The sequence below is a fragment of the Panthera leo genome, chromosome B1 (genome assembly GCF_018350215.1).
Source record: "Panthera leo isolate Ple1 chromosome B1, P.leo_Ple1_pat1.1, whole genome shotgun sequence".
Lineage (NCBI taxonomy): Eukaryota > Metazoa > Chordata > Mammalia > Carnivora > Felidae > Panthera > Panthera leo.
In genome coordinates, this window is record NC_056682.1 from 17,353,957 (window position 1) to 17,374,559 (window position 20,603).

General features: G+C 42.6%; 1 protein-coding gene across 3 annotated transcripts in view; it reads right to left on the reverse strand.

Annotated features, from left to right (window-relative positions):
* The window catches only part of FAT1 (FAT atypical cadherin 1), a 134,721-nt gene that overhangs the window by 39,514 nt on the left and 74,604 nt on the right, over window positions 1-20,603 (reverse strand). For all 3 annotated transcript variants that reach the window (XM_042934340.1, XM_042934339.1, XM_042934341.1), the window contains exons 4-7: window positions 12,272-12,333; window positions 8,139-8,468; window positions 7,341-7,551; window positions 4,470-4,609 (exon numbers count right to left, since the gene is read on the reverse strand). In XM_042934340.1, coding sequence (XP_042790274.1) covers window positions 4,470-4,609; window positions 7,341-7,551; window positions 8,139-8,468; window positions 12,272-12,333 — 743 coding nt within the window. The remainder of the gene's footprint in view (window positions 1-4,469; window positions 4,610-7,340; window positions 7,552-8,138; window positions 8,469-12,271; window positions 12,334-20,603) is intronic.

The window sequence follows — 20,603 nt, forward strand, 5'->3', positions numbered from 1 at the left end:
TCTTGACTTCAGCTTGGGTCATGATCTCACGGTCATGGGATCGAGCCCTGTGGGCTCTGCCGTGGGCACGGGACCTGCTTGGGATTCTCTCTCCCTCTTTCTCTGCCCCTGCCCCACTTATACTCTCGCACTCTTTCTCTGGAAAAAAAAAAAAAAAAAAAAAAAAGTCATCCTAGAATAAAAACCTTAGAGGGAAAAAAAGCCAATATTAAAAAAACTTAGTCCTAAGCTGAATTAAAAATATTTTTTTTTACTTTAACAGTAAGAGGATTACTTTTCAGATTGAAAAGATGTGTGTGGATAAGGCATAGTGCAAATCAGTACCAATTATAATAAGATGGTTTAGTTACGAACAAGAAATCTGAGCTTCATAAAGAGGTTCACTAGTCCAAATGGCACAGTAGGACAAAGTCCCGGGAATGCAGAGGTTTTTATTAAGCACACTGGTGCAGGAATGTGAACTAGAGGTCTTTCCATGGAAACTACACCAGTGCTCTCATAAAACCCTGCAACATCACTGATGGACTTGTAACATTAAACTTTATATACTTAAGATATGCATTCACTAAACCACAGAAAGATTTTATGTGAAAGTTATGTAAACATTGAAAATTACAGACCATTTTTAAAAGGTCAGTGATGATCCAGAAGAGATGGTTATAATTTCTCTAAGTTAAACCATTATATATTCATTTCCACTATAAATTTATGTATTGTTTTTCTAACGAAGTTAGTGTTGGGCAGAGGTACTTCGGCTCTAAAGTCAATTAATCACAACTAAATAGAAGAGCTAAAGTAACAACCTTTTTTAAAAAAAATTTTTTTTAATGTTTATTTACTTTTGAGAGAAAAACAGAGACAGAGTACAAGGGGGGCGGGGAAGAGAGAGAGAGAGAGAGAGAGAGAGAGAGAGAGACAGACAGACAAACAGAATCTGAAGCAGGTTCCAGGCTCCAAGCTGTCAGCACAGAGCCTGACGCAGGGCTTGAACCCAGGAACTGTGAGATCATGACCTGAGCCGGAGTCGGACGCTTAACCAACTGAGCCACCCAGGTGCCCCAGTAACAACCATTTTTGATACAGCAACTCCACTGAAACACGGCCACAGGGCCCTTATACACTCGGCACTCACCTACACAACACTGGGGGGCAAATATATGTGCAACAGCCTCTGCCCTGGGTAGCTTTCAACCTCCGCATGAAATGTCTTACGCATACGAAGCCACATATTATCAGGTAAGTTATCAAGTAACTTCTTAGGAGCCCAGGGATGGTGTGGGACATTTGAAAGCTTTTAAGGAGGAGGTAAGCCTTGGCTTGCGTAGATGATCAATGTATACTGGGATTGGGGGGGACCGCCTTGGTCAGACGTGAAGGCAAGTAGTAGCATCACACATCCTAGCTTCTGGAGACTGGAGAGGAGGACATCGAACTAAGAGATGGTAAAGGAGAAGGGAGAAGGGAGGATCCAGTATGCAGAGCCTTGAGAACAAAAACTCCCGTGTGCTTTGAACTATTTGTTCGGAGGAAATTCACCTTTACCTCCTCTTCTCAACTGGCAGACCATTCTAGCAGAGCAAGATGAATCGCAGGCATGGAGAATGGGGACAGGGAGGTGACTCAGGTGTCAAGTGGGGAAAAGAGTCCAAACCAGTGCTGATACGCAATAGCGAGTGCTCTGTGGGCACACAAGGGCAACTGGTTCCAGGGGCTTCAAGCACAAGCACCCCGTGTGCTACCTCACTCACCCCTCAGAAGTGCCTGTGAGGACAAAATCACAATGCCCAGTTTCCAGATAAGAAAAGGGAAACACAAAGGGTTTTAGCCACTTGCTAATGGATAGGGTTAAGAGATTCAACCAAATGACCTGAGCATAATGTTGACCGATGCTTGAAAGAAACCGTAAGAAAACATGAAAGCAAAGCTGTTTTGAAGAAAAGAAAAAGCCTTAACTGGATTTCGTAAGTTACCTCGAGACACCAGATAAAGCAAAGTGACTTGAATCAATACCCATCAGCATCCTAAGCGGAAAATGGCAGGACAGGAAAACATGGAGCAGTGATGTTTCCGGAAGGTACTGGGGGTTACACTGTGACCCGCCCCCCACCACCACCCACCTCTGCTGATGATGCACTCACTATGGCTTAACCCCACATCTCCAAATCTCCCCCAAATCCCCAAATCTCCGATTTGCCCTTGGCTATTGACCTCAGTGCAGCAAAACTCACCCTGTTGGTTCCGGACTTTTACCTACAAACCTGAATCTACTGGGCTGTGTTTCTGGTACCTTATCAACCTGGTTCTGATCTCGGTGATGCTCTTCAGATGGTATCTGCTGCTGTGTTCTCACTCACACTCCTATCTCCCTGTCATCCGCCCCACATGGAAACGTAAACCTAATTACTGACCGTCCCCTCTGTCTCACACTTTAACAGGTCAGCGTGGGCTGTGTAACCACTAATATTCTGACTACCTCTCCCCGCCAGCAATTTCATTAGAATATTATCAAGGCCCCCTGAAAATGACTCAAAATAACTTACAGAAGTATAAATGAAAGACTGAAACTGAAGACATTCTGCATCCCTCAAAACACTAGAATCTATTTGCCAGGATCTATGCGATATTTCAATCAACCTGCACCACATTTCACACTAAGCTTTTGACTGTCCTAGCTAACACTACAATTATTGGGGGAGGAGCCCTCTGCTAATTACTCACCTATGTAGTAAATCCTACAGGTAAACAGAGCATCTTCATTAATGAGAACGCCTGGCACAGAGAGCCATTTAGTTCCTTTTGCTAGATTTCTGGCTAGTTGATTATTTGAGCTGGTCCACATAAAGTTATACTCTTTGAGCCTTTCAAAATTTATCCTGTTAAATTTATTACAATTCTTGATTTTTTTTTTTTTCCAACGTATTTTATTTATTTTTGGGACAGAGAGAGACAGAGCATGAACGGGGGAGGGGCAGAGAGAGAGGGAGACACAGAATCGGAAACAGGCTCCAGGCTCCGAGCCATCAGCCCAGAGCCTGATGTGGGGCTCGAACTCACGGACGGCGAGATCGTGACCTGGCTGAAGTCGGACGCTTAACCGACTGCGCCACCCAGGCGCCCCATACAATTCTTGATATTTTTATTCTCATGTTCATGCTCTAAAGCCTAACTTCTATAATGGGAACAGTTACCGACAAAAATGAAATTTTAATACTGTGCTAAAACGTTTACATGACAATCTCAAAATGACCCCAAAGCATGGTACATATGTCAGTTGCAAATACACTAAAAATCACAAGCATTTAGAGAAACAAATAAGGCCTTTTCATAACTGGCTCTAAATTATCTACTCACTTATTCGTTGAAAAGACATCTCAGACTTTTAGTCTTCAATCCTACGAGATGATCTGACAGATGATCTGTCTCATATCAGATTTAAATTAGTATAATTTAAGATAAAAAAAAAAAAAAATTGGTTGAGGAGCCTGGGTGGCTCAGTTGGTTAAGCTCCAACTTTAGCTCAGGTCACGGATCTCAGAGTTTGTGACTTTGAGCCCTGCATTGGGCTCTATCCTGACAGCTTGGAGCCTGGAGCCTCCTTCAGATTCTGTGTCTCCCTCTCTCTCTGCCCCTCCCCTGCTCAAACGTGCGCATGCCCTTTTTCCCCTCTCAAAAATAAACATTAAAAAAATAATAAAGATAAAAAACTGGAATCCAGGAGCATTTTATTCAGTATTTAATTTCTTCTTCTTTCAGAGTACAGCAGATTATATGTAAATCTTAGCTTCTACAATCCTAAGGTAAGCTCCAAAGGTGCAGGATTTTGTTTCCTAGTATTTAGCTTCTAGAAGAAACCTGCCATATAACGAGTGTTTAACAAATTCTCTAACAGTCCACAATGAGAATCAAAGAGAATTTAGACTTAATTTATAGGATTTTTGCCATTTCAATTTGAATTCCCAGTAATCTGACCATCTCTTAATCATCAGATAGGAACAAATAAAGATGTTAAGTGAATCATGACAACAATTTCACCATTTTATACAGCCCTAGTTAAAGTAGCCAAGGTGGGGGAATTGAGAAAAGGGATTTAAGACATAATCAATCACTTTAATGAGCTTTAATGAAAAGGACTCGGAGAACTCATCCTCAAGAGTTATAAATTTTATATTAATATTGTTCAAAATCAGCAAAAAATTGAAAGATTTTGATAATTAAAAGCGGGCTTTTTAAGTCTTCTTGCAAAATTTCCAAAACTGGGTAATTACATGCCAAACCTAAACTGAGATGTGCAGTTAATTTTCTTTCCCTAAATACAAAGCCTTGGTGTGCATATGTGGAAACTCTAACAACACAGTAACTCTGTGAGCCTCCGAGGGCAGAATCAACTGCCCATACCGCCCCCGGACCCCGAATATCAGAAGGTCATACTAATCTTCCTCTGACAAATGCATCCTCAGTAAGTTACCTACCTGTGTAAGTATGGCGGTGGTTCCGTCTGTGGCTTCGACTGTGAGGTTATAGTTTGATTTCTGTTCTGCATCAAGAGGTTTGGCAACAACGATCGTTCCGGTGCCCTTGTCAACATCAAAGTGACTGTCATAGTTGCCACCTAGGTTAAATTAGGACATACAGAAGAGTAACAACAGGTAGGTCATAGGATGAAATTCCGTCATTTTGTGGCTTTCTACTTGTGAATGACAGGGGGGAGAAAAAAACAAAACACTTCTGATATTGATCAAGGTGATTCCAAGGAGCTTTCATTTTGAAACACAAGAAAAGATGGGCCAATTAGAAAGACAATGCTTACTAACGCAAAGTTGAGCTCTAATTTCAAGGGAAGCTAATAACTGAGAGGAAAGCAACTCTGAAAACAGAAAAATGTTGCTAATATTGCCAACGAATTACTTTCGATTTGCTCTTTCAGGGGTTCTGAATAGGTCTTTAATTTATATACCTCAGTAGCTATATAAAGCATCACTTACTAACCAAAATCGGCTATTTAAACGTTTAATTACACACACAAAAATTATGACACTTGAACGAACTGCCCTAATAAATTAACTATTCAAAACAAATGTTAACTCTGGAAACAATAATGGCAGTTAATGTCGATTAGTCCTGGCTCTTACATACTCGAAAAGAAACTTTCCCCATTGTTGCCAAACACAAAGCTTAAGGAAGCAAAAGTTTCTGTGCTACGAGCATTATCCAAATGCATTCCCAATTATATCCTAGATAAAACTCTCTTTTCAAATCCACTGCACTTGAGATACTTTTATCAATGAAGCGAAATGGAATGAAAATAAAGACTTAACGTCATGATGATGTTCTATTACAGAACGCACCAGAAAGCAAAACGAAACACACAGAAAAGCCACAATCTTCAGCTAAACCTAAAACTAAGGATGATCTGGAGATGTATCAGAAGTCAGCATGTCTGCAGCTGGGATGGGTGACCATGCGCACACCACGGAAACAGAGGGCAATGAGAGAGTCACTGGACATGAAACAAAGCTTTAAAAACTGACGCTTTGATCTTAGATCGCATAATCTGAGGCAAATTATGTGATCTCAGCAGATACCTTCTGCTGTACAGTTCAGGTCACAAGTCACCTGCAAGACGTGAAACGCTTCTCTAGCAAGTGTGTCGCCTGGCACAGCCAAACAGAAGCAAGCGAGCGTGGGAGGCAAGCACAGAACAAGGAGGAGCAGTCAATCAAACCAGTTCCAAGTGCAGTCAGTGTTACACGGGGAAGTTACACATGGCACAGCCTGCTCGTCTGCAAGCGTGACAGGAGTTAACAGAGCCCACTATTTTGACCGCAGTTAATTGCAAAAATAATCCTTTTCTTTAAAACTAAAGTAACGGCTGGGGGGCCTGTGTGGCTGGGGCGGCGAAGTGTCCGGCTCTTGGGTTTTCAGCTCAGTCATGACCTCACGGCTCGGGAGCTGGAGCCCCACGTCGGGCTTTGCGCTAACGGTGTGGAGCCTGCGTGGGATTCTCTCTCCCTCTCTCTGCCCTCCCCCTGCTGCTGGCTCTCTCTCTCAGAATCAATAAATAAACTTAAAAAAATAAATGAAGGGGCGCCTGGGTGGCTCAGTCGGTTAAGCGTCCGACTTCGGCTCAGGTCACGATCTCGCGGTCCGTGAGTTCGAGCCCCGCGTCGGGCTCTGGGCTGACGGCTCAGAGCCTGGAGCCTGTTTCAGATTCTGTGTCTCCCTCTCTCTCTCTGCCCCTCCCCTGTTCATGCTCTGTCTCTCTCTGTCTCAAAAATAAATAAACGTTAAAAAAAAAAAAAAAAAAATTAAAAAAATAAATTAAATAAATAAATAAATAAATAAATAAAAATAACAGTTTCATAGGTGTTGATGACATCAACAATTTCATACAATGACCCAAACTGGGAAAACAGCTTAACGGTCTAGTGTGGAAAATTAAAGAGGTAAAAGCCTGTACCCCCCTCGCCCTGTGGCCCTGGCAGCCTAGTCCCATCGGCTTCAACCCACTGAAGTAGCATTTGGGGTACGGAGGGTGGCTAAAGGACAGAAGAGGGGAAAAAGGAATGTAAAGATCCAACTGGAGAGGAGTTGCAATACGTACTTTTGCTTTTAAGTATCTTTGTGATTAAGGTAACGTGAAGAAACAGCACTTAAAAACCTAAGATGTCAAAGTTTAATGCGAATTTCTTTTTTTAAGTATGTCAGAATAAGGTAACACGTTCCAGGTCTAAACTAAATGGCCGAGAGAAAGGAAAACTGACCTAGGCATGTCATTTTTATTACAGGGTTATTTCATCTAGTGAACCCTGCTTCCCACGTTCCCAAAGTGCGGTAAGTCAAACTTAAAAAGGCCATAGTTGGCACTATCGTTGTTAAGTCACACAAATAAAATTTGTAAGCTTATTCCCTATAAAATACTGGCTGACCTGAGACAGTCAAGTAGGCAGTTATTTTAAGCATCCAAACCATATTCACTAAAAATAGCAATGTGCCATGTTATGTACCAAGAAGGAAAATCAAGAAGCTATGCTTCTGAACCAAAAACATTCAGATTTCTAACTCTTTGATGCATTTCTGAAAACCTTATTTTTAGGTTCATGATACACAGCACCTGTTTTAAACAAGGTGAGTACGTGCTGGATATTGCAACACATTTGCAATCAAAATACTGCAATTTAAGACAAATTCCCCACTTCTGGCTCTTGCTCCCAATTTTAAGTCCTGAGATGGACACACAAATCAGAAAAAGAGACAGGTTCTCAAAGACAGAAATAAGTCAAAGACACGTTCTCCTCAGTGCAACCCACACACAGACAATGGAAACTCTGAGCCACGCTTACCGATGATATCAAACCAAAGAGGCGTGCCAGGGGGCTCCACAGATATCACTCCAATCATGTGAGCAACCGGGTCACTTTCCATGACAGTAAAGGTAAAAAACGGTTCTTCAAATGAAATTGGCTCCAGGGACGGTTTGGGCTTGGAAATCCATTCAATGTGGAGTCGCGTGGTTGACGACTTTTGGGGCCGACCATTATCAACTGCCTTAATCTATAAAATGTAAGCAGAGGGGATAAAAGGAGCAAATTAGAAGTTACACCCATAAGTGAAGCACAGATCAGTCTGGTCTTAAACTAAGTTAATTTCAAACAGTATCTATATTTGTGTATTCCCCATGTTTAAGGTTTGATTAAAAAGAGCAACCTCTCAGGGAGCCTGGGTGGCTCAGTCGGTGTTCAGCATCCGACTTCAGCCCAGGTCAGGATCTCGTGGTCTGGGAGTTCACGCCCCACGTCGGGCTCTGTGCTGACAGCTCAGAGCCTGGAGCTTGCTTCGGGTTCTGGGTCTCCCCCCTTCTCTGCCCCTCCCCTGCTCACACAGTCTCTCTCTCTCTCTCTCAAAATTAAACAAACATTTAAAAAAAAAAAAAAAAAAAGAGCAACCTCTTCATGCCACAGTCAATGTAAGTAGTAACTGGAGTGACAGCTGAAGAGGACAACCTAAGCCACATTTCCCAAAGTCAGGTCACAAACACTGAGGCTACTTATTGAAGAGAGAAAAAGTTACAAGAGAAGTGATGTGAGACCAGATTAACAGTCAAAGTATGTGAGAAATTCAAAGACCAGATCTTAACTCACTGAAAGGATATCATATTCTCCAGCTCCAGAGAACTTCTTGGACGAAACCACTCCGGTTTTTGGCTCAATGAAAAATTTGCCATGCTCGTTTCCATCTTCAATGCTGTAAGAGATCTCTGCGTTGGGACCTTCGTCTTTGTCTGTAGCGATAACACGATAGATGGGCTCGCGCTTGGAGTTTCTTTCTCGTTCTGGTCTTTCCCGCTCTGGGAGTCTGATTTTGTAGAACTTTTGTAGGAACTGGGGTTTGTTGTCGTTTTCATCAAGGATTTTCACAATTACTCTTGCAATGGTTGACTTGGGGGGGCTACCATTGTCTGTCACGGTAACCTGTGTGTGAAAGGGAAAACAGGTCAACAGAAGTTTTTAAAAATAGAACTACATAAAAAGCGACTACCTTCCTCCTAACTGAGGATACCCTGCATTTTGCATAAACCTGTATTTTGCATCTCACCCAGCACTAGGACGTACACCATCTCCTCTCCTGACAACAGGAGGCAAGGCGACGTGTCCCATTCAGACAGGGACCCGGGCAGCAGGCGGGGGGCTAAGGAGGAGGCACAGCAGGAGCCCCGCCTCTCCCCTCACCAGGGCTGTCCCAGGGCTGCCACAGCTGTAATGCGCATGTCGCCAAAATGGCAAACGATCAGCAACATCTTTTTGAATCACGGAGGAGCTACAGGGAGATTTTGCTTTTCAATAAAGAGTCCTCTTAGGAATAACATCCACTCTCTACTCTTAAAAATCACATCTCCACATACCGCATTAAAAATCATCAGTTTAAAATATGTGCAAAGTCACGTGCCTCTTCATACTAGCCATCGCCCTTTTGTTCTGTCGGACCCTGTTCCTGCACAGGAGTCCTCCACACTCAGCAGGGCGGACATAAAAACTGTCAGTCCAAACCCACTTATTCCATAAGATTTTCAGTAAAAAGAACATAAATAACAACCTGAGGTCTTGAGGACTGGTGAATGCTTCCATATGCGCAATTTCATCCCAAAATCAGATGTCCACTATTATTTTGGTGTGTACGTTCAAAGCAATAACCCTAGGAATAGCTCCCTCACCACATCCTCCAAAATTAATCACTGAAATGCATTTTTAAAAAAATTGAAGTATACTGCAGGTTTTTGTGGGACTCATTTTGTTTTTAAAGCTTGGTGAGTATAAATCTGTTGTTTATAAAAATGTGACTATAGGGGCTCCTGGGTGGCTCAGTCGGTTAAGCGGCCGACTTCGGCTCAGATCATGATCTCACGGCCCGTGAGTTCGAGCCCCGCGTCGGGCTCTGTGCTGACTACTCAGAGCCTGCAGCCTATTTCAGATTCTGTGTCTCCCTCTCTCTCTGCCCCTCCCCTGTTCATGCTCTGTCTCTCTCTGGCTCAAAAACAAATAAAACGTTGAAAAATAAATAAATAAATAAATAAATAAATAAGTAAGTAAGTAAGTAAGTAAGTAAGTAAGTAAGTGACTGTATCCTAATAGTACTCATCAAGAGTATTTAAGTCAAGTAGCTGTTTCTCCTTAAGTACATGATTGGGGCACCTGGGTGGCTCAGGCGGTTAAGCATCTGCCCTGGGTTTTGGCTCAGGTCACGATCTCATGGGTTTGTGAGTTCGAGCCTCGAGTCTGCACTGTCAGGGCAGAGCCTACTTGGGATTCTCTCTCTCCGTCTCTCTGCCCCTGCCCACCCCCCCATCAAAATACACAAGCTTAAAAAGAAAACAAAAATGAAAAAAATCAAGTGCATGATTTACCTGCTCACACTCTCAAAATAAAAACAAAATTTACAATTACTATTTAATTTTAACCTCCCTAAACATTTCCTTTGGATCAGTTTTCAGATGATCTTTAGGAAAAAGAAAGAAAATTAAAGAGAACTAGAAGCAAGCACTATGTTTTGCGGTATCATCACCAACATGGTTTTAAGTTTCAGTTCAATAACCAGCAGCCAGTAACACAGCTTTTAACACGGAACTGAAAAACTCTTCAAGACAGGCCAATCGACACCGGCCTTGGCCCTCAAACACCCCACCAAGAAGGACTACAGAAAACATACGAGGTATGTAAACAAACCATTACAGTCTTATTTCCCACCAACGTCTTACTATCATCTTCAGAGTCCTAAGTACCTTACAACTTGTTCCCATCCAGCCTTTGACAGGTGCCACCAACAGGTGGCTCTGGAGTAGGGCGCACAGCCAGCAGGTGTCCCGTGCAGCTCTGACCAGGGCATGGGCCCAGCACGATCCCCATGCCAGGGACCTGCCACTCTGGACAGACTACCACCGGTTCCTTTTCTTCAGGAACCACATTCTCCCTTCTGTCAATCACTGTAGTGACTGGATGAAAATTCTAAGCTCTGCTCTATCAGAAGGAAAGAGAATTCAAGGGACCTGTACCACCGACGGCTGGATGGAACACACGAAGAAATTACTAACTGTAATGGTGGCTGTGAAGCACCCTCTCTACACAGGATATTCATGTGCACACGTTACACAGCTATAAAAACTACGTATTTTACTGACAATTACAAAAAAATCAGACCAAGGGGGCACCTGGGTGGCTCAGTCGGATGAGTGTCCGACTGTGGCTCAGGTCATCTCTCAGTCTGTGAGTTCGAATCCACATCGGGCTCTGTGGTGACAGTGCAGAGCCTGCTTTGGATCCTCTGCGCCTCCCTGCTCATGCTCGCTCGCGCTCTCTCTCTCTCTCTCTCTCAGGAAGGAACAAAAGGAAGGAAGGAAGGAAGGAAACTGGACCAGGGATGAAATGAAATTAAGCAGGCAGCATTATGAACAGCAATAATATAAAAAGAGAGATAGCTACATATTAATATAATATATATATATAATATAAATAATATTGAATTATATATAATATTGAATAATTATATATATATTATTGAATAATTATATATATAATTTGAATATAATATTCAAAATAATAATAATAAATCACAGCTTAGAACTTTCCCCAGGACCCACACTGGCAGAAGGGAAGATTCATGCAGAGAACTCGACAAGCACTTGGGTCTTTTCCAGCTCTAGCTCCAATGATCAACACTGGCTATTAACGTGTGACACAGAAATGCCAGCAGAGGTTACATGTCTGCTCTGCGTCCCTCCCCAAGTGCTGTCTCTTCTCAGCCCCCTCCCGGCCTAGAGGCCGTGGCTCCCGGCCGTCGCATCCGGCCCGCCGTCCACGGGACACTACGTGCCCCCCTCCACAGACTCCTATCCCTGCGCCTACAGGGTGCCGACGCTCTACCAGCAAACTAGTGAAGGACAAGCTGTGTTTCTTCTTTCAGGGACTAGAAGGCATTTTAAGTGAGCTGTGAGCATGAGAAGCCTAGCAGAAGAGACCCTGTCAGTCTTCAATCTTTTAGTTTAGAAATGTTTACAAAGCACAAACTTTTAGTAAAAAGCACAAACTTTCAGGGCACCTGGGTGGCTCTGTCAGTTTAGCGTCCAGCTCTCAGTTTCAGCTCAGGTCATGGTCCCAGGGTTGTGGGATTGAGCCCCACGTCGGGGTCCACGCTGACAATGCAGAGCCTGCTTGGGATTCTCTCTCTCTTCCCCCCTCTCTCTGCCCCTCTCCTGCACTCTCTCACGCACTCTCAAAATAAATAAACTTACTTTTTTTAAAAAACAAAACACAACCTTTCTACAATTCAACTTAAAATGCAAAAACAAGGCAATTACTTAAGGATAACGATAACAAAAACTGGAAACTAGCTACAGTTGAATTAGACCTATTATCATAAAAAATCCTGAAAACAATACTGAGGAAAAAGATGTAGAAGGCCTATAGAAATACATCTCATGTAAATGACAAGGAAATTTCAATAATATCGCTTTCATTTGATTGCTCTGTGTGTGTTGTGCATGTGTAAAGCACAATAATTTGAGCAGTCCTGTATTCTGGGGATAGAAAGGGATTTAAAGGGACATGAACCACACTCACAAAGGTTTGGTTTCCCCTTTATTTTCCTTTCTAATAATGACCAGGAGGCAATATAATGAAATAGTAACAATTATGAAGACTAGTTAATGTGACCACGAATGTTCTTTCCCATGATATTTATAATTATAGTATTTTTAAAATAACTAAAATAAAGAAATGCTTACTTCTAATATATGTTCATCCTGCTGCTCTCGGTCCAGTTTCCTTGACGTTGTTGTGATAAGACCTATGAAGTGGTAACAGTTCATTAATCGTTACAAATAAAGTCAAAATATTTACAAAATATCGTCACTGAAACCTCACTGAGCACAAAAGTCTGAGCAAATCTCTGATCCTGAAGGGAAAAAAAAATGATTAATCCAGGTTCAATCATTTTATTTACAACCAACACACTTCGCACTGTCTCATTTTAATGGCTCTTCAACACAGTAAATGACAGAAGGATGAAAAAGTGGCAAAACTCCAGTCACCTTCTTGATGTGGCCAGTGGTTTGAATATACATTGTTGTCAGAAGGCATTTTGTAAAAAGTTGAGATGAGGTTATCCAGGATTTCAAACTCCTCTAACTTCTGCAGAGACAATTAAGTATGAAGTGACAGAAAAAATCTTCTGTATCTGTATTAGAAGAACCAGTGGAACACATGGTCTTATTACCTCCCAACCACTGACCCTCCCATGACTTATTACCTCCCAATCACCGACCCTCGTAAGTGGAGACTCGTTATAAAAGTAATGTGACTTTCCAGGAAATACTGCTCAGATGTCAACTAATTTCCAATGGAAGAAAAAAATAAATGATCCTCAAAGAAACCCCATATTCTTTATCTCCTTGATTCTTCTATCAAACTAGAAAATCTATAGTTTCAATCTGTCTCTAGAACTTTAATAACAGTCGATGTGAGTGTCCACATAGGTTGGATCCTGGAAGACCGTGAAAACTGATTAAATCGTTTCTGTACTTCACAAAATACACACAAAATTGCCCCAACCACTAACACAGCGTCCGCGGCCTGCGCTGACAATGGTCAGGGGTGTATACGGTGGATCTGACGTCAGATCAGCAGCTCAGGTAAAACCTTCTGAGGCAAGACGACTGGCAGGAACAACCTTTCTGTGGCCCAGCTTTTTGTGGTTTTTTCCACAGGAAAATACTTCAAATAATGTATATTTAAGAACAGATTTTATCACTATAATTGATTTTCCCCTATTATCCCTAAGTAACTTCACACAACTACCAATTAAAGGCTATTCAAAACGATCCTCTAAATTTGTAAATGAAAGGTTCGTGTTTTTATTTAATTTGATGAGGATTTTTTTTCTTCCCTAAAATAGTTTACTGAGGATCTCGATCAACATGATCTTCCCCACGATTCAGTGAAGCAACGCACTCTTGCTGATAAGAACAACAAAAGACTATATTGTAAACTAGAATCTGGGGGGGTTTCCCAAACCACACTTATAGATTGAAACAGGTTCAAGGAAAATGCACGGCAATGCTTAACGGCGTAAAAATGTTGCTTAATGTGGCAGAGGTGTGATTTTCATTAGTCAAAAACCTTTTAAAGTTAATCCCTCTTGTTTCCTATCAAATGTTTACGCTTTCTGATGGTGGTTTTAAGTAGTTCAAGAATGACAGGAAATCACTGTGATTCGTCCCATCGAACTGTCCTAAGGTGCCCATCGAAAACCTGTCATCAATGGTAACATCACAAGGGCAACAGCTTGGCACGTTCTCAGCAAAACAGGATCCTGCTTGTGAAGAGCATCATCACTTGTTGCAAGAATGCCTGCTAGCAAATAAGTTTCTACAGCCAATAACCAAATGCCCATTAGCAATTAGCAAGCCCCCACTTCACGGCTTGCTTACCGCACACTTAACAAAGGGTGTGTGCCCACATCCACGCGACAAATCCAACAGAGACAAAGAGCAAACCCAGGTTTATTATTTGCACTCTCCATATGCTTCAAATTAATTCTCCTCTGTTAACTCAAACGGAACATTAACTCCGCCTGAATGCAATGAATTCTAATGTTCTGTTCCCTTCTTACACACCCTTTCAGCCTAGTTACTGCTATCCGCTCCCCCACCTCTCGGCTCAGACGTCACTTCTGAGGCCTGACCCGACAGGTGTGCCTGGGGTCCCGCGGCCGGGCTCCACACTCACATCTGCCGTAGCGCGGCACGGCCCCACAGGACTACGGTCACTCACTCCAATCTCCTCTTGCTGCCTGCAAAGCCTAGGAGGACAGACTGCCTTTCTCGCCCATCTTGGTTATACTGCTACACCTCTATTACCTTAAAAGAAAATACTTAAACGTGTGAACCAAAAAGGGGCAGCATTAAAACTACGTATTTGAGCGAGACAGACACATAAACTACCCTAAACTTGGAAATAACGATACGCATTTATGGCTCACATAGGCGCCAACAGAAAGTGACGCAGCATCTATTTACAGGCAGGACGTGCCAGGCGGTCCAGGGGACGGTGGCGTCCAGCAGGCACGTAGAGGCCCAGATCCCTCGTGCGGGGGGCGGGTTCCACCCCAAGTACACCTGGGTTACAGGTGTACCCAAGCACGTCTGGGTTCCACCCCAAGTACAAAAGGCTGTGAGGAATAAAGGGAACGGTGGGCCAGTTTTATGAAAGTAGGGTCCAGCCACGTTTAGAAAGCCACGAAGAAGCCGAGGGAGCAGCAGGCTGAAGAGAAGCACCACGTGTCACAGGAACCGGGGACAGAGAGTTTTAGGGAGGAAGTCCCTCCCCCGAGTACGTCAGAGCAGCTCAGCCGAGGAGCTAAAAGGAGAGCCAGAGAGGCAGGAAGGAGACCAGGACGGGTGTTTCTTTTATGAAGAGGAGACTTTAGCAGGCCAGCACGGAGCCATGCAGAGAGTGAGCTCTGCACGCGAGGGAAGATGAAGCCCGAGACCAGAGCTGACCAGTACACGAGCCACAAGCATCGTGAGGCAACAAATTCAAATCGCACCTACAATAGCTCGTGAACACGGAACACACTTCAGACTGACAAGACGGCTTTTCTGGATTCACAACACTCCTACCAGAAGAAATCCCATCAGAAGCGCCACGGTGCTCTCTTTCGCCCAACGCCAAAGGGCGAGGCTGTGCCTGTGCATCTGGAGGCATTGGGGGGGGCATGCGGTGCCCTGCCCCTTAGAGAAGAGAGAAATTAACGCTTCTTGTGGAATTTGCACACCAAATGAACCCCGGTGAGAGAACACATTTCCCAACCAGGAAGGAAAATCCCAGGAAAACCGGGACGTCCTTGGAGCCACCCCAGGGAGCCACATTCCAGCCACGCTCACTTCCGCTGCAATTCTGCACATCTCGATGCTGCTAATCCCTCCGCCTGGCCTACCTGACAAGCACCTATCTCGAAAGACGAATCCGAAGTGTACCTTTTCTATATGCCCAGTACGTGTTATTAACCCTGCAGGCATGGAATATCCTAATAAGGACATCCATTTCTTTCATTTTAAACATCTGTGTTCATCTGTTATGTTTATTACTAAATCCCAGGAGGATCTGTACTAGTAGAAACAGCACGAATCTTCAGAACTAGAGAGAAACCTTCAACATTATCGAACTCGCCTGCCTGAGTCAAAGAGAAGTTAAACGGTCCCAAGACCACCAGTAAATCATCATAGCCAGGACTACAAGTGTAGTTTTCCTGAGGCCCCGTTGAGAGCGTTTGGGGATTCTTCTCTTCCCCATCGCATCACGCTGCATCGTTTACTATACTTTAGGATTTCAAGTCTCCATCAACTCTGAACTACGACTTACATAAAACTTAAGGGAGCACACACACGCAATCAACAATAGCTAATCATTATTCATTTAGTAGGTCAAAAAAAGGGAGAAAAGGAAAGAGTGGGCAGGAGCAGAACAATGTATATGCAAGTGCTGCCTTTTCTCACTCTTGCGTTCCATCTTTTTTGTGGAGCACTATTAAACTAAAAATAGAAATGCAAAGACAAAATTTCTTTGTTTGGCCTACAAAAACATCTCACTGTGCAGACCAATACTATTATAAATGTAAGTGAACTGAGACAGCAAACACCCTACATTCTCACCAAGTCGCAGTGGCCACTTTACTCCATAAACCTATGTGAAACTAAGAAGCCAAACTTCCCTGTTTGACGATCAGTATTAAAAAAAAAACCATTCAGAGTTTTCCAAGGCCACTTTAGCATTTATGGAAGAGAATCCATTTAAGGATACAAGAAAATCAGATTAACTAAAATGTTTCGATACAGAATTTTACTCTGACGTTTCTTATGATACCAAAAACCATCTCTAAACTTCTCAAAGTTGAAGAGGTCAAATGGACATCACGAAGTAGGGTAGCACTTAAAGATGAACGTCAAAGAATCAGCAGGTGAGGATAAGGTGAAATGGTCCGCAAAGGTGGAGCTATACGTAGGTATTCATTCAACCATCCTGGGGGTGCGCTAAGAACATAGAGATGACAAAGAGGCTTGTTTTCAAGAAACAAGGGTGAAAGCAAAGACCCCATTCAACAAACTATACACAAGTTAGACTAGAGTGGAGGGTACACAGAGGACGCAGGGAGAAAGCAAGGGCTCTTGCTGAGGGTTCTGTATTCCAAGAAAGCTTTAACTTGGCTGGACGATGAGACACACGTAGTCTAGCCATCTCTATTGTTCCAGGAGACAACCAGCCCACCACTCAATGTGCAAGCGAGGCCAGCCAGGACCAAGCAGCCCCGGAGAGAACCAGCCGAGTGACCACCGCTGCATGAAACATCAGCCAGGCCCGGACAAGACCAGAAGCGCCCAGCAGAATCCTATAAGAAATTACGGTGGTGGCTGTTTCGAGCCACTAAATTCTGGGACGGTTTGCTCCACAGCAAGGGCAAAATAATGCATCAGATGACCTCACCTCTAATTGTTATCTGACTTACTACATGCCAAGGTGGTGAGCTTTCAATAAATTTTCTCATTTAGTCCAGATGTATGCAGGTGGCGGTATCTATATCATGACACGTTACCCTTGTTACAGGCTCGGAGAGATTAAATTGCTTTCTCAAGGTCATTCAGCAAGATGGTGATTTGGAAGTTCGATACACCAGATCATCAGAGTCTGAAGTCCACAATAAGAACGAGAGAACCCAGGGAGGCACTGAAAGATTAGGATCTACAGAAAATGGTTTGAAACGTCAGTACTGTGGATGTAACTAGATGGCAGTCAGAGATGAAGGAGGGGGAACAAACAATTTCTTAGTAGGATTAAGATCCAACCACAACGAGAGAACAAATACTTGTGATCGGTAGTAAGAGTTTTTAAAGAACCAAAACTGTAAAAATAAAAATAAAAAAATAAAAATAAAAGTCTGGCCATGTGTTCACCTTGTTTGGCAAGAATTTACTTTGAACCATTTACTTTGAACCATTTTCCAATTATTCTGCTTGACAATAAACAGAAAAAGGGGAAATATCAAGGAAGGGGGGAAAAGGTCTACCCACCTCGTTAACATTTCCCATTACTCTCATTATTTTCCTCTAACCTCTGCAACTACTTTGGCTTTTGTATACTTTTGCTCATTTTACAATAATGCATAAACTACAGCAACATATGTTCTAGAAAGGCAGGTGTCCACCAGAATTTCCTGTGATAGGCGAGTTCTTCAATGTGCACTGTCCAATATAGTAGCCCACCGCATATGTGGTCACTAAGCATTGGCAAAGTGGTGAGTGTGACTGCAGAACTGAATTTTTTAAAGCTAATTTCGATGATTTAAATTTAAATAAGTCATCTCTGCTCTTGTAGGGCGCCTCCAATTTTCAAATCATCCACATCAAAACCAAAAACTGTGATGCCTTCAATATTCAAAATCTTTTTCCGTGGTCAGAATTTGAAACAGTAATTCAGTGGCAAATAATTGCTATCAAAATTCAAATTCTGTAAACATCTGTCTTAATTCAAAAGAGTGAAAAAAGGAAAACTTCCCAAGATCCTGATTCTGACCTGCTGATGCTGTTCCACGTTCCCTTCCTGACACCCCCTTTCACTGGTCTCCTTTCTCACTGGGCTCTGCAGGCCATGAAGAAACCTGGTTGATTGCTTTGAGTTCACAGTCTCACCCAAACACCTAAACATCAAGAGTTTCTGTTTAGGGTTAGGGGAGCCTGGGTGGCTGTCACAGTTGCGGGTCCAACTTCAGCTCACGTCATGACCTCCCAGTTCATGGGTTGGAGCCCCGCGTCAGGCTCTGTGCTGACCGCTTGGAGCCCGGAGCCTGATTCCGATTCTGTCTCCCTCTCTCTGCCCCTTCCCCACTCATACTCGGTGTCCCTCTCTCTCTCAAAAATGAATAAACGTTAAAAAAATTTTTGTTAAAGATTCTCTGTATTTAAAGGCTTTTGGGGAAAAAAAACTCATTATACCAACTTGTATTTTTCGCTTCTCATGATCTCTAAGAACACTAATCCATGAAATGTATGTTCATAAGCAGTGATGATGTTGTCATAAGGTTTACTAACTCAAAGTCACTTGTTCAGTCTGTATCACGTTATTCAACTTGCTTTTTCATTATGTCTTCCCCAAATGTGTCGCTTTGAAGCATACATACAAAAAACCTAGGAAAAGGCCTATGTCCTCAAAAGCATACAATTCACTTAAGGAAACAGCCCTTACACCTAAAAGGTACAACTAAGTATTATACTACGGTCTCATAGCTCACTTTTTAGGCAGCACTAATTGTGTGCTTCCCAGGACCCAGCTCTGGGCTAAGCATTTTCTATAGGTCATTCTCAATGAATAATCACAGCAACCCCAGAAGGGAGCTACTAACAGAGTATCTGAAGATATTTGAGGCTTTTGAGAGGTAAAGTCACAAGGCTAGTAAATGGCAAAATGGAGATCTGACCCTAAGTCCGTCTGATCCCAGAGCCCAAACTCTTGGCTCACACAAATAATTTTAAGTGTGTAGATCATAAGTCCCTATTTAATATGTATAATGATCACACCACAAAATTATTCAGTGAGCACAAACGAGTCTCTCACATTACTCCAGGATTACCTCTAGCCATCCAGTCCGGCTCTCTTTGTGGATGTCCTCACGGTTCTGTATCCCTTTCACGGTGCTTTAGTAACCACAGCACTATTTTGAGCAGCCCTTGACTGCAGCCATGCAATTTACGAATATTATTTTCAACGGTTTTCCCCACTGATTTTGCTGAAATACTTTAATACGTTCTGTTCTTCAAAAAGTTTAAGAACTTTAATTGTGGCATATTTGGTGGTATAACAAGTATTTAGTTTAAGTCTTAGGATCCATCAGTGAGGATGGTGATTTCTTTAGGAGCTGTTACCACTGGGATCTGGAATTTGATTTCTACCTTTCTACTTTCAACCCTTACCAGGGATTGCCCCGACGACATTCACTGGGCTTTAAACATCAGCAACATTAAGGACAATTACTAAAGAACTGTAACACCCCAGTGAGTAGACGGTCAAACTAAACACTGCTCAAGCAAGTTTTAGACAAGTATTACAAAAACTAAAAAAGTAATATATTTATATATGGTATGTTTTATGTGTATACACCTTCATAAAAGGTTAAACCCCAAACTACCTGTGGTGCCCCTTAGGAAATGGTATAGGAGGGGCCAAAGGGAGAGGAGAAGAGAAGAAAAGGCACTTTCACATTTTACTTTATACAGTTCTTTATTACGGCAATCTTTTATTTGTAACAAGTACATTTAAAGTATTTTCTGTGTATTAAGTATATTATTTAAACTATCAAAACAGTTTAAAGGCCAATATGAAAAGACAGAAATGTTTATTGGTTGAAAACTAATTTTAGGCTGGGAAGTCTCAAATAAATGATTTTTTTTTTAAATCTGGAATATCCGGCCATGCATATAATAAAATATTAAAACTTCCTGGGGGCTCCTGGGTGGCTCAGTCAGTTAAGCATACGACACCTGTTCTTGGCTCAGATCATAATCTCACAGTTCTGAGTTCGAGCCCCATGTTGGGCTCTGAGCTGACAGCACACAGCCTGTTTGAAATTCTGTCTCTCGCTCTCTCTGCACACTCCCCAGCCACCAACTGGCTGTCCCTCTCTTCCAAAATAAATAAACTCAAAAAAAGAAAAACTTCTTAGAAATACGACAGTAGTATATCTTTTACAAGTTTTTCTAATAAAACTTAATGAAGTGTATCATACATTCTAGAATGTACTCTTACCGTAAAAACTAAGTTTGCTAGAGCCAAAGGGTGTTTTACAGTCTAGCCCAAATCCCGCACTTTAAAAACAAGAAAGTGAAGCCCAGGAATGTTGAATTAATTCCTGAAAGTCAGAAGCAGCAGCAGAATTGGAACTAAAATTGAGTTCTTCCCAAAGAAAGTGTTTCCAAGTCTCTCTGCTGCTCTTGGGGCTCTTCAGCCAGAGGTCTGCGGGGAACTCTGAGGAAGGATTCGGTCAAACCCACTTCCTTTCTGCCCCTTAGG